General features: G+C 40.7%; 1 protein-coding gene across 1 annotated transcript; it reads right to left on the minus strand.

Annotated features, from left to right (window-relative positions):
- Positions 1–686: 686 nt before the first annotated feature.
- MINAR1 (membrane integral NOTCH2 associated receptor 1) lies at positions 687–12,977 on the minus strand. The gene is made up of 3 exons (XM_029910796.1): positions 10,641–12,977; positions 8,792–9,046; positions 687–3,509 (listed from the first exon to the last, which is right to left on the minus strand). The coding sequence occupies exons 1-3, from the start codon at positions 12,936–12,938 to the stop codon at positions 3,312–3,314; spliced, it is 2,751 nt and encodes a 916-aa protein (XP_029766656.1). The 5' UTR covers positions 12,939–12,977; the 3' UTR covers positions 687–3,311.
- Between the last annotated feature and the right edge of the window lie 754 nt (positions 12,978–13,731).

A 13,731-nucleotide genomic window follows, 5' to 3' on the forward strand; every position in this document is an offset into this window, starting at 1 on the left:
TAAAACTCTATAGAGATCCTAAACAGACTGCCTGCCGATATGTGTATGCAGTATTGTCGTAGCTGTGTGTCGGTCCCAGGACATTAGAGGGACAAGATGGGTGAGGTAATATCTTTCATTGGACCAATTTCTGTTGGTGAGAGCAATAAGCTTTTTAGCTTACACAGAGTTCTTCTTCAGTTACTGATATGTGAGTATTTATATGCTACAGGTACGCATTAATACGTACAACAGACAGTGTCTGCGTAAATGTACATGGGGAGTAGATACCAAAATATTAATTATGACCCTGTTAAAATAATTGATGATATGGCATAACTCAGTCATGAAATAACCTATCAAATGAAATATTATTAGAGTCAGAGAGCTAATAATCTCCCATAAACCCTGGGAATTTTATGCAAAGGAGCTATTATTTCAAATTAATTTTTCATCATCTTTTGCCATCTTATTATTTCATAAGTGAGAAATCCATTAAAAATCCTGCCAAAAACTATATAGACTGTTTAGTTATCTAGCGCTGAGACTTTCACACCATGGGAGCATCTTGATGTCCCTGGGGAAAAAAGGAAAAGTGACATAATGATCAAATATTATTTATATATTTCATTAAGACTTAGAAGGACACTTGTAATGTTCACATTTATTTTGTATTATATTTAAATGAACCAAAAGGCAACGTTGTACAATAATTTTATAAAAGAAAATCATTTGTTACATGTTACATTACCCCAATGCCCCATTTTTTGAAAAAGAAAACCCTATAAACTTTATTGGGGGCAGATCCTGCTCTCTCTCTTTACTCACATGAGTAATCCAGCTGACTTCTTTTGCCTGAGTAAGGAGGAGCAGGATTATCCCCCAGAATGTAATTTCTTTTATATTACTTGCAGTTTCATTTCATAATGTATATAACAATTTTATTTATAAGGCATAAATACGAAAAACAGCTCAATATGTTCATTGTTATTTTAATTGAGTAACACTGTCTAGTACACTTTATTCAGTTACACCAAGGATTACAATGTACCTATATCTTTAATTTTTGTTAATACAAAAGTCTATCATATAGTATACAGTATATACTAGTTTGGTAACTGGTTCACAAGATTGACCACAACATTCTTGCAGGTCAGTATGGTCAAAATTTCACCTAATGTATATTCTCTATGTAGGACTGTGTGGATCCACCTGCCATGAATTGCTGTACTTACAGAATCAGATGCTGGGTAAAACATGTCAGGCCTCCTTGCATTATGTTAGTTATTTTAAGACAATAGCTCTTAGCCAGATTTGTAACAGTGCTGGTAATACTGTTACAAATGCTGTGGTTTCTAAATTATCACTTTTTTTAACGTGAATCTCTAAAGTCTAGATACCACCCAATGAAAAATGAAGCCCTCTGTTACCACACTGTCTCCATCCCTGCAGCATCTTAGTCCAAGGAGAAAGCTTGATATTAGAAAAGGGCCCAAACCAGAAAATTTGGATCATGATCTGCACTCCTGCAAAATTCAGGGTTATGCAGATCCAAGATTAAGATTAGGGGCTGATCTTTATAAGATATACATGGATGTGACATCCAGTCATATAAGAAGTTAGTTGTTGTTTTTTTTGCTGAAAGATCAATGGTGGCTGATGTCTCCTACCCATAAATAAAACATAGTGCATGAATAGTTCTCCAACGAGGGGGCGGAACTTACGCAAATTTAAAATGGTCCTATATCTTCTCTTGCCACTCACCTTTTCATTCACTTTTTTCAACCACCAAAGGTGAAAAGTGAGGGAGTGGCACACCTGAAATACCCACCCACGGTGAGCAATGTGAGTTTCGCACATCTGCATAATCAGGTTGGGAACTGCTTTTAAATAAATCAAAGTAACCTATTTATGGGTGTTTGTTAAGAAAAGTTTCTTTTTTTTTTTTTTTTAAATAGGAAGGGCAAGATCATGTTATTTCCTGAAAAGAGCTTTTAAAATTTCTATTTATTCCTATCTGACTCAAGAGAAGTATTGTACAGGTATTTGTTTTCTTTAGGCATGGGTTAAATAGGCTACTTAGGTCATAATTTGAGTCTTCCCTTAACCTGTAGCCCAGATTCAGGCTAAAGCATTAAATCAATGTTTCTGGCAGGACACGCTGACCGAGTAGTCCGCTTGCTGTACAATAGAGTCACAATGTTATTCTTTAAGTTCATTATTAATACTGAAGCTAAATAACCCCTATGTAGAATGTATTGCATTAATAGCAAGTTTCCACTAGTGCTGAAAAACTGTGCCCTTAATATAAGTGCTCAGTCGCCTGCTATTTGGTAAGCACTCAAAACTGTAAAGAAGGCGTGTTGAAAATAATCCATATTGGTTACCTACTGTGCTGTGATTTATGTTATGGATTAAAAATATCAAAATTAAACAATTCTATTAATCTACATTCTAAAAGGCACGAAGACTTGTGACAAAATTAGAACCGTTCAGATTACATTTGCAAGAACTACAACAGAGCAACAGGCGTCACTTGGATTTGCCAGTTCAGTTGGCTGGAAGGAGTGAAATCAAGACATTTTCATTGTCTGTCTGTGGAGGTAAAGAATACCCTTTTGGCAGGGAGCATTTGCCAACTCTTCACAAATGTTATTCCAATGTAAGCCACTGAAACCCCTGTTGATTGCTTTAAAACATAATCTTTTTGGTCTGCAGCACATGGCACTTCACCTAAGTACTCAGTGATAATAAAACGGGTCTCAGGGCAAGACCAAGTAATAAAGAGCCCTCGCTGAATCTGAACATAGGAATGAGCTGCTTTCATGATCACACAATCTGCTTTCAATCAAATGATCAAGGAATACATAAATACTACAAAACAAATAAAATACATTCATAGTTTTTCACATTGTAGAGAGCTTTAATATTTCCCTTGACTCCCTAATGAAAATCATATAGAACATTCCCCTCTATACAGTGCAACTGCCAAATATCCATCTCTTCATTAAATGCCACATGACTGAGACAACTTTCCTCTTTTGCCTGGATCCTCATCCATTTCCAATCTTGTAAAACGGTATATTGATTCTTTAGGGGGGGGAACCTCACTTTTAAAATTTGAACTGAGTTACCATAACTCTGCCAGGTGTTTTGTTATTTAAAAGAATACTCTTCAAAAACTTATCTTTGTCTTTTACACTGTTCACCAGATATCTCAGCACATTCTTCCCCAGCAAATTGTTACAATTTTGCCACAAGGTGTTTAAAATACAGAATGAGATATCTGGAATGTACATACACAGTTGGAATTCACGGCGCTGTCCACAGATTCATGATTTCATAGTACAAATGGGAACTACAATGACCAGGATAACTGTACAAGCTGCAGCCGCGATCAGGGCAGCTATCTTGCAGACTTTTGCTCTTCTGAACTCAGCTTCTTTGCGTTTTAATAAGGAATCATAGCCTGGAGTATAAATGTCTTCCATCCAATATTCTAAGTTGTTTGGATTTAAAGATTCTTGAGTCTAAAAGTCAAAAGGAAAAAAAAATTAATCTCTGGGCTCTGTCAAAATAATTCAGGCAGGACTGAAGCTTTCCACAGTTGGTTATGTGTCTACTGTAGAGATAAAGTCAAGTTAATGCTGCTGTCTCAATGTCAAACTTTCCCTCTGCCAACTTTATGAACTCACTGAAACAGATGACAACATATTGCCAAGTCATAACAACAGCCCATGGTTCCAAAGTCTCTTGTGTATTACTGGGTTCCTGGAAACTTTATTGGGTGTAAGTAAAACCTCTTTAATCCATTGAATAATGGAGGTGGTCGTTAGTCCATTATCATTTGTGAGATTATTAAAACCTACTTGATGGGAAAACTTTTCTTAACAGGCTCATAAACTCAGTTTTACAGAGATAACCCTAACCTCATTGCTAGGACCTGCATGACAAGAGAGGTCTCCTCATCTTCCTCATACAATTTCTTGCATAGCTATTCTCTAGCGATGAATAGTGCATTGTACATAATGGTCCAAGTAAGGTAGGGGGTTTTTGTGTGTGTGTTTATTTTAGAAAGACACATCCAACATATGGATGTTAAGATCTCACATTTTCTCTTCTCCTTTAAAGCCCAATGATCCCCTTTACAGATAGAAACTCACAGGATGTACCAAATCAAGACAAAAATTACCACAGAAACCCCAGCTTACAGTAATGTCTAGCATTGGGCTACCAATCATGTGAACCTTGGGAATCATGGCCAAGCCCAGTCAGACCACTAGGAGAACTCAGAGCATCTCCACAAAAGGTGAGCCTCTTTCGTGTGATTTTCAGGCCCCTCCCCCCACCATGACCATACATTTGGCTTAGTGGCCATGCTGCCATTAGCCCTCCAGTTCACAGATGCAGACTGCTTCCCCCTTGCAAGATCTGAATATATAATACTGCAACTATCAGGAGAAATTTGAAACAAGTACCACGGGTTTTCCATGTGATCATGCAGGGCAGAGTGGCTACTTCCCAGCTTCTACCTTTTCTGCCCAGCCACATCCTCCAAAATTATGTAGACACACAACTATACTGGTGCTCACTATGAGTTTCCACATGCTTGGTGGTGAGGGGAGGAAAAATGGCCATGCAGCATACATTCTACTCCCATGTATCACACCCTCATATTCAGAATTTCACCATCAGCATGCATGAATGCCTTTTTGTGCCCCAGTATTTGATCCTTAGGGCACAATCTGTATGTTTCACTGGCAGTAATTTACAGTGTTGATTGCTCATGTTTTAATGGTTTGATTTCCATTATCCTTCACACTATATTCTAATAGTACATTTAAAAACTAATAGACTTCGCCATTGAACCATTCAGAGTATGTCTACACTGCAGTTAGACAACCGTAGCGAGCCCATGCCAGCAGATTTGGGCTCGTGGGGCTTGGGCTTCAGGGCTGTTTCATTGCAATGGAGACTTCCAGGCTTGGGCTGCGGGTTTTTAATTGCAGTGTAGACATACTCACAGTTTCTTCTAAATGTAATATGATTAAATGAAAAGGTGAGAGCTAGAGTTGGCTGAAAAACAGAAAACAATTTTGTGAAAAATTGCAAAATTCCAGAGGGGTTTCCATTTTGCAGGGTTCAGAATGGAACAATGTTTGGTGTTTATTATATATATGTATGTATATGAACAAATCTGAATTTTCTTTTTTCCCCTTCCTCTCCTTTTTGCTAGTGAGTGCAATAAAATGAGTCATGTCCAGGTTTCTTGGTGGTGGTGGGGGCACTTACTTTGCTATTTTTCTTTTTGCTACACTGTAACTTTTCCAAAGTTGAGGAAGTTTTGAAAAGTTACAAAGCGGCAAAAGGAAAAAGTGGAAAAATCCCTAGACATCATTCCTTCTATAACACTCAGCCGCAAAAAGGAATAAAGGAAAAAAGGCAAGAAAGGGAAAACAAAACAAATTTCAAAATTTGAAATTTAGAACTATTTTGATGAAAAATTGAACATTTTGAAAAAATGAAAGCTTTTTGCAAAAATTTTAAGTTTTGAAAAAGGCCTCTATTGTTGATTGATAAATAAATAATGCTTTTCAAATTTCTAGTGAGATCGTCGTCTTATAGTTGTATCAGGTTTTGTACTCCATTATAGCCCTGATGCAAAGCTCATTGAACTTAACAGAAAGACTCCTATGGACTTCAATGGACTTTGGATCAAGCCCTTCATTGGCTAATTCAGGTATTGTAGCTACTGTCTGGAAACTTGCTCCTCCCATTTACTTTATGCACTGAGTTACTTTGGTCTGTGGAAAAAGTGATTTTACAGCTACTATAGCAACACTTAGGCCTGGTCTACACTAACCCCCCAATTCGAACTAAGGTACGCAACTTCAGCTACATGAATAACGTAGCTGAAGTTCGAAGTACCTTAGTTCGAACTTACCTCGGTCCAGACGCGGCAGGCAGGCTCCCCCGTCGACTCCGCGGTACTCCTCTCGCCGAGCAGGAGTACCGCAGTCGACGGCGAGCACTTCCGGGTTCGACTTATCTCGTCCAGACAAGATGCGATAAGTCGAACCCAGAAGTTCGATTGCTTGCCGCCGAACTAGCGGCTGGGTATAGACGTACCCTTAGACAATTAGAATCAAGTAACAGTTAACATTATTTAATGGAGATCTATCTGCCAATGCCACTCAGCCAAAAATCAGACTATTGGCATAGTTTGAGTTTGTACATGCGTACTGTTTCTCTGCTCTGCCTATTCTAGTCTTCTGAACATATAGGATATTGAAAAATAAACGTGACTTGTTCTTTGAAGGCTTCAGAAAGTAGGATTCTTGTACCCTGGTTCCTCATAAGAATAGCAGAGCAGTGGGATCTCATGGACACCCAACATATATGTCATATGGGATATACATATGTTCCCCATTGTAGTTTGAAAACAGTCTTGTGAGTGAGTCACCCAGCTGAAAATATACACCTAGAGAATGCTGAAGCCTTCATTTTATAGAGGGAAGAGGACTGACAGGTTTATTAAGCTCCGAAAGGCATGTTAAATTAAAACAAAACTGTGCTGTACTTTCAAGGCAACTAATTTTGGACCTACCAACCTTGATATTGACCTGTTACTGACCTCAGGAGGAAGAAGCATTAGTAAAAAAGCCCATTACTGTTAATCAGCTCTTTCCCCATTTCATTGCCAGCCATAAGAATGTTCATTAAAGCATAATGTATTTACATTCAGTTCTAATAAAGTCAGTCGCTGGGAAGAAAACACACATCAGTGTGTGTTTGTTTCCAGGTTAAGGTTGTCAGTAAGCTTCATTATAGGGTCTAGACATGGGCTTTGCAGAGCAGACGTAGTAATCTGACAGTTCTTTGGAGGCGGAGGAGCAAGTTGTTGCTATTGCGTCATGGAAATACAAAGTACACGTGACCGTCAAAATATACTGGCTGGTTTCTCTAGTCTGCTAAGATCACTTAAGTACCCTTAAAATGGCCAGAGACAGCTGGTGGAGAACCCCCTTTGCATAGGTCCTGTGGCAGCTGACACTGTCCTTTCCTCCCCCAGAACAGTAGGAGGAGGGCTCATGTCAGGGATATTCTGGGGTGGGAGTGTGGTGCTGGGGACTTCCACTATGCCCAGGGCCGGCTCTAACATTTTTGCCGCCCCAAGCAAAAAAAAGGGGGCGCCGCCCCACCGTAACAACAACCCCCCGAGTGCCGCCCCGCCGAAACAAAAACAACCCCCCGAGTGCTGCCCCGCCGAAACAAAAAAAAAAACCCGAGCGCCGCCCCGCCAAACCAACCAAACAAAAAATAAACCCGAGCGCCGCCCCGCCGAAACAAACAAACAAACAAAAACCCCAGAGCGCCGCCCCGCCACCCCAAGATTGGCCGCCCCTTACAAGGTGCCGCCCCAAGCACGTGCTTAGTCGGCTGGTGCCTGGAGCCGGCCCTGACTATGCCTGATCCTCTACTAGTGTAAAGTCTGTATGCCACCTTTATGCCAGTGGTGGAAATTCAGTGGTCCCCTGATGCTTTAAATTCCACAAGGGCCAGGCAGCCAAGGATCAGGGAAACACAACCAGCTCCCCACAGCCATCATTCTCCACTACAGCACAACTCAGACACAGCGGAGAATTGGAGCTGTCTAACTCTTGATATCAGATTGTGTAAGGTACATGAAGTGATGCTGGTGGCACTCTTAGCCCTGCAGTGCTCCATATGGGGAAACAATCCATATTTTGGTCTAAAAAATGCTTATCCCACATTCTACACTCATGAAATCCAAGCTGATTTTTCATGTAAACAGTCTGTCTTGTGTTTTGTCACCAAATGTTAGTCTCTGTGTGACTGCCTTAGCATGGTTTGAATGGCATTTTATACATTTCTCTGTGAAATTAATGGTCAAACATTTTCTTGCTAATTACATTTCAGTCCTTTTTTCACTGGAGATGGGATAATTTGGATCCAGATTTAGAATATCCCAAAGTTTGGGAATTCTCAGTTCTATAGTTTTGGTTCAGTCTGCTATGAAGGTAGGGACCATGTGCCATGCAGGTTTGGATTTCAAACACCCCAGGGTCTGAGAATGTTTGGATCCATGTTTGAGTTTTGGACCCATGTCCTTTAATAATCCATCTTGTTCTGTTTGTTGCATGTACACAAGTCCGGAGTTCATACTGGTAGTTCTCTTGCAAGATCTAAGAAGCAGTTCTTCATGAGACTATTGTTCTCGTATTCACTCCAGAAGCCATAACAACAATGTTCAATTTTAAGAGTTTTAAAAATGTGTTCCGTAATTATTTTTAGTGAATTTCATGCTTGTGAAGAGGGCTAGACAGACAGCCCTGCATGCTCATTCTCTATGTACAATATGCACAGAACAAGTACAGTAGAAGCAGCAGCAGCACCAGCTTCTCTGCCCCACCCCACATTACTAACGCACATCAAAACTGAACTAGTATAACCACCATTTGGGGGATAAATGCTCATTTCATTCCCTATGTCCATTCATTCCTTAACCCCTCTTGTGAGACGTCTAACGAGGTTCCAACAGTGGTGGTGGTGGTTTTATAGACAACTGTCTGCTAGGAAATGGACTGAGACCACCAACTATTTCAAAGGTCACAGAACAGTGATAGAACATTAACAGTTGTTCTTCACTACTTACCTGGGATGGATCTTGAGCCAGCAATCTAAAAGTTGAAGGCTCAACTTCCTGAACTATCCAAATCCCCCGTTAAATAAACATTCTGGTAAACATCCTTCACAATCATGTCACTAAAATGAAACAAACGGGACTCACTTGTAGATCCAAAGCTGCAAGCTTGCCTTTATCTCCTGAGTTCCTGGTATATTCTTCTATGGTCCATGATGGCTGGGCACGTTTAACTTCAGCCAGTTCCGTCAACCTCATGTCTGTGTAGAGTGGGTTGCTTTTCATATGTGACTTGAGTGATGCAGGGTAGGGATGAGGACTAAAGACTTGTTCAATCAAGAAAGCATCTTTTGGTTGTTTAGAGAGTCTATGTGGCTGCGGGATTTCATACTGCCTGTCTGCCTGCAACGAGGTTCAAAAGAATTTCAGAAAAGAAGGAGGACTTGTGGGGGGGGAGTTTAAATATGAGAGGGAAGAGAGATTCTTTTCACCTCTACAGTTCAAGACTGCTTAAGCCATGATGACAAACCCACAAACCGGAGCCAAGCTTTCAGCTGGCCTTAATCCAATCTCCATCCTGGCTCTCCCCAACAGACTGTGATTTTTACAAGCACAAACCTGCATTTGCACTATTGTGGGCATAAAGTTAGAGGTAGCAGCTGAAATTTTGGTCCTAGTACTGCTTACAGGTTAGATAAATCTCTCTGGGATGCTTTTGCTGTAGAGAAGACAAGCTGGTTTGGAAAGCCTTTGGACTAGAGGGCTGTTTGAAGACACACATTTACCAAGGGAACTCTGCTCCCTGCACTGACACTGACTGGAAGGGGAACCATACTTTCTATATACGAACAGTTACCCTTATACCAGACTTTCCACAATGTTGCTCCAGTGTTAGAGATGTTCATTTGATCACATTCTAATTAGTGATCAGAGAATTTCTAAAGGTCCAGAGGGTCACACTGGCTCTGATAAACCTATGAAAGTTTGGATGCTTCAAATTACTGAGGGTCCCTCCCCACCGTGTTTCTACAACCTTCCAATAAATCTTTGGCTTCTTCTCCCTCATTTCACACACATCCACTAAACCCCTGGTTCTCCCTTCTCCCCAGGAAGTCTCTGACCCCCCATTCCCTCCAAGAACTCCTCCTACACAGGCCACAGCACACCCTGCAATGTGTTCCTGACTTCTGAAGAAATGTTGCAATACCCAGCAGCCCTGTCTATTGGGCTGTAATCTCGGTGAAATACAAATTGCTCAGTAGAGGAGCCAAGATTTAAACTGAGCAGCAATCAGAGGGGCTGCTGAAGCAGGGATAGACTTTCCAAAGGTGGGAGTGGTTAGTTGTAGGGAGGGAGGAACAGAGTCCTCCTGGGTAACTGAAAGGGAACCGCAGCAATGTTGCAGTCTAGACAATGGAGACTTAAAATACATGTTACGAGAGATGTAAATGACTGTGAAAGTCAGAGGAAAAAGGAAGCGTAATAACAGTTTGTATTTTATTGTACGCAAACTAGGATTTTTTCCTTAGGAGAGTTAGAGCAAGTGGTATCTTTTTCTGGTTCTTTTAACTATATAGTTTTTGAGAGAAGCTACCAACATGGACTTTTTACTATATCCCTTTAAAAAAAGAGAGTATTTCAGACGGTCACAATTTTCCTTATGCTCTTTTCGCTTATTTAATTATTCCGTGTCCGTATACCGCCAGTGATCATGATATGAATGACATTCTCTCCTGAAGCTGTCATTCAAATCTGTCCCTTTCTAAAGAGCAGGTTGCTTTCAGGAACAACTTGACCATTTCATACTGTGCTATTGCCAGGGAAGTATAGGCAAGAAATCATTCAATTATGATAACTATGAAGACTAGCATAATACAGTAGACAGAGTATTACCAAGCCCTGAAGCTTCATATAGCACCAAAGACAGTCATAGCTAGAGTGGTTATTTTATTAACTTTTTTAAAAAGCTTATTATGTAAGTTTAAATAGAAATTACCTCTTTGGATTTCCTGTGCCAGTCCTTATTTTCAACTCCACCTCTGTCTTTCATCTCCTCTTCTGTCATGCCAACCTGGTTGGTATATGTGATAGCTCTCCAGTCTCGCGGAGAGTTGGAAATACTTGCTATTTTGGATTCAGTGGCGCTGTTCTCCTCAGTCAGTGACCGTGAGGACCTTCTGGTAAATAAACTTTTTTTTAAGGCTTTTACCCGAAGACTTTCGCTGTTACTTCCGCTGGCATCAGAACAGCACCAGTCCGGGTTATTCTCCAACTTGCTTCCGTGAGAAGCATTATGACACTGAAATACCCGTGGAGAGGTGCTCTCATCTGACTGAACCTCACTCGTCAGGGAATTAAGATCTATTTGTACATTGACCTTCTCAGGCTGCTGAATTTTTTCATCCAACTTATTTAGTTTTCCCAAGACTTGGGAGATTTCTTCTCTGACACCTGACAGAGATTCTAGTTTCTTTTCTATTTCACCAATCCTGAGAACTAACTTGCAGACACTAGTTTTTAGTTCATCATCTGTATTGTTGATATCTGATCGGACCACTTTATCTAGCTTGTTACTAGAATTTCCATTGGTTATTTTAGTTAAATTGTGTTCAGGAGAGCTTTCACAGTCAGATTTACGTACCTGAGACAGTGACCCAGTGCTGTTGTAACAGGAGGATTGCATAACTCCTGTAGATCCACAGATGCTCATATCGTCCAGAAACCGAAAAATGTCACTGATATCATCACTCACAATTTCAGAGTCATCATCTGATTGCTTTAGAGAATGCCTCTCTCCATACTTAGTTTGACTTGGAGCACACAACTCCTTGCATTTTTTGTGTTCCAACCCTTGCTGCTCTGTTTGTGTCCCAACGCTGGTGGTTTTGTCAATGCTTAGCAGCTGAACAGAAGTGCAGTTAATGCTTTTATCCCTAAACTTTTTGATTGGCTCGTGTTTCTCCATGTCTATGATGGAGGGAATTTCCTTGGGTTTGTGTCCATTTTGTTTCATGGCATAGTTAGCCTGCATAATCGGTGTTTGATCCTTGGGATTGAGATAGGTTTGGTGCCTGTCTGCTGCAGGAAAACTTGGTGACTGGCTGTTTGAACTCTGATATCGCTGCTTCTCTTCAGCTTGCTTCCTACTGAAAAAGGATCTTTCAAAATCAGGTACCTCCTCCGTGTTTAAGCTCCAGCTTTTTGCTGGCCATGCAGTTTGTTTACTCGGTTTTCCTGCCCATCTTTTTGTATCTTGGGACCCAAGTACAGTGGTTGGGCCAAAGTATGTAGAAGCTTGGAGATCATCTAAGCTTTCATGTTTTACTCGTCTTTTGTCTGGTATAGGAGAATAAACTGGGTTCAAGTACTGGCTGCTGTATGGCATTTCAAAACTGTGGTTGAAGAAACCCTGTTTGGAGGTTTCTTTCCTGTTCTGAGGCTCTCTATGTCCATCTTCTGGCTTTTTATTGGGTGGCATTAAATTGGGAGATATTGTGATAAGATTATGAAAATCTTCCTTGAATATGTTCCTTTTCTGTACACATGATTGCAACATAAACGGCTCATCATTCGAAATAAAAGTCTCTTTTATAGCTGCATTGATAGGCAACGAGTCCTGGTCAGAGATTGATTCGTTCTCAATGTTCATTGGGAAGTATGTGCTCTGCATTTCGCAGGGTGGAGAGTTAACAATGGAATAGGATGCTAGCGCCTGCAGCCTATCAAGCGAGGCAGCTCGGCCTTTCATTTCCTTATTAACGCCAAGCAAAAAGTTAGGTTCTGAAGTAGGTACAAATTGTTGACAATCTTTACAATCCACCTTCCTGCATTTGGAAGACCTTCTAACTGAGTAGCCCCTGTTAAACTCTCTGTCTCTCAGCTCGCAATTAGTCACGCAGTCCACCACATTGCATATTTCTGTGTCAGACCTGCAGGACTCAACTGATTCTTTCTTCCTCATTTTTTGTCGTGCAACAGGGAGTTTTTCCTTGGCCACTCCCCCATTCATTTGTATGAGGTTGAATATCGTTACTATATCTGCTGCAACCATGATTTTCTTTGATTGCTGATTGTTTACAGTGCATCTCATTTTGTCTTTGAACAAAGTCGCTGGGAAATTAGGATCCAGGCAAGCCGTGTAAAAGAGCACACTTCTGAGCTTGGCCAGCTGGGACAAATCAAACCTTGCACACAGTGACTTGCAGAGATCCTGATAAGAAACAGTGTTTTGCTTGGTATCCAGCTCTTCCAGAATCTTCACCAGGAAGAGCGAGGATTCATGGTTGGTCTCCATGCTTGATATGTGCTAAGTTTTCCTGTTTAGCCTGAAAACGATACTCCAGTTCTGCAGTTCACACAACAGCAAACAAAAAAGATGGTAAATCACCTGTAGATCGAATCCAGGACATTCTTTCAACCACACATAGAATTTGACTAACGAGCCATACAAATTTAGGGCTAGGTTGTGCAACCTGTCCTCGTGCTGGTGAGCACTTACACACACACACACACACCCCCAAAGGGTGAAATCCTGGCCCCATAGAAGTAAATGGGAGGTTTGCCATTGAAGTCAGTGGGATCAGGATTTCACCCAAAGAATCTCATTTACATCAATGGGTGTGCTCATGTGTGAGCGATCACCAACATGAGTAAGGGTTGCACAATCTATCCCTAAAATATCAACACAAGCTACACAGAGATGAAAGAGCTGCTGACATAAAATCCTAACATACTTGCTAATGGACTTTCTCAAAATGGCTTATGAATCTGTAAGAGGATGTTGAAAGGTCCAGATGTGGCTACAATTCCAGTACCTCACTCTTAAACCAAAAAGCAGCCACCACATTACGTGAAGCACAGATATTTCCACATCTGATTTGCCACTGACTCAGGTAAACAAGCTATGATATGTTGGGAGGAGTTGGCTGAGTAGTTTACTTGAGCAAATAATTCCTGACATTGAATTGTGTATTTTTTATCAGCTCGTTTGGTGCTTTGCAGAAATGGGTTTTCCTAACTTTGAGACTCAAGGACTATGAGCTTAAGATAACTTGTAAGCCTAGGAGAAGCTCGCTTCAGGAATAAAA

The sequence above is a fragment of the Terrapene carolina genome, unplaced genomic scaffold, assembly GCF_002925995.2.
Source record: "Terrapene carolina triunguis isolate 2854851 unplaced genomic scaffold, T_m_triunguis-2.0 Scaffold67, whole genome shotgun sequence".
In the NCBI taxonomy this organism is placed as follows: Eukaryota; Metazoa; Chordata; order Testudines; family Emydidae; genus Terrapene; species Terrapene triunguis.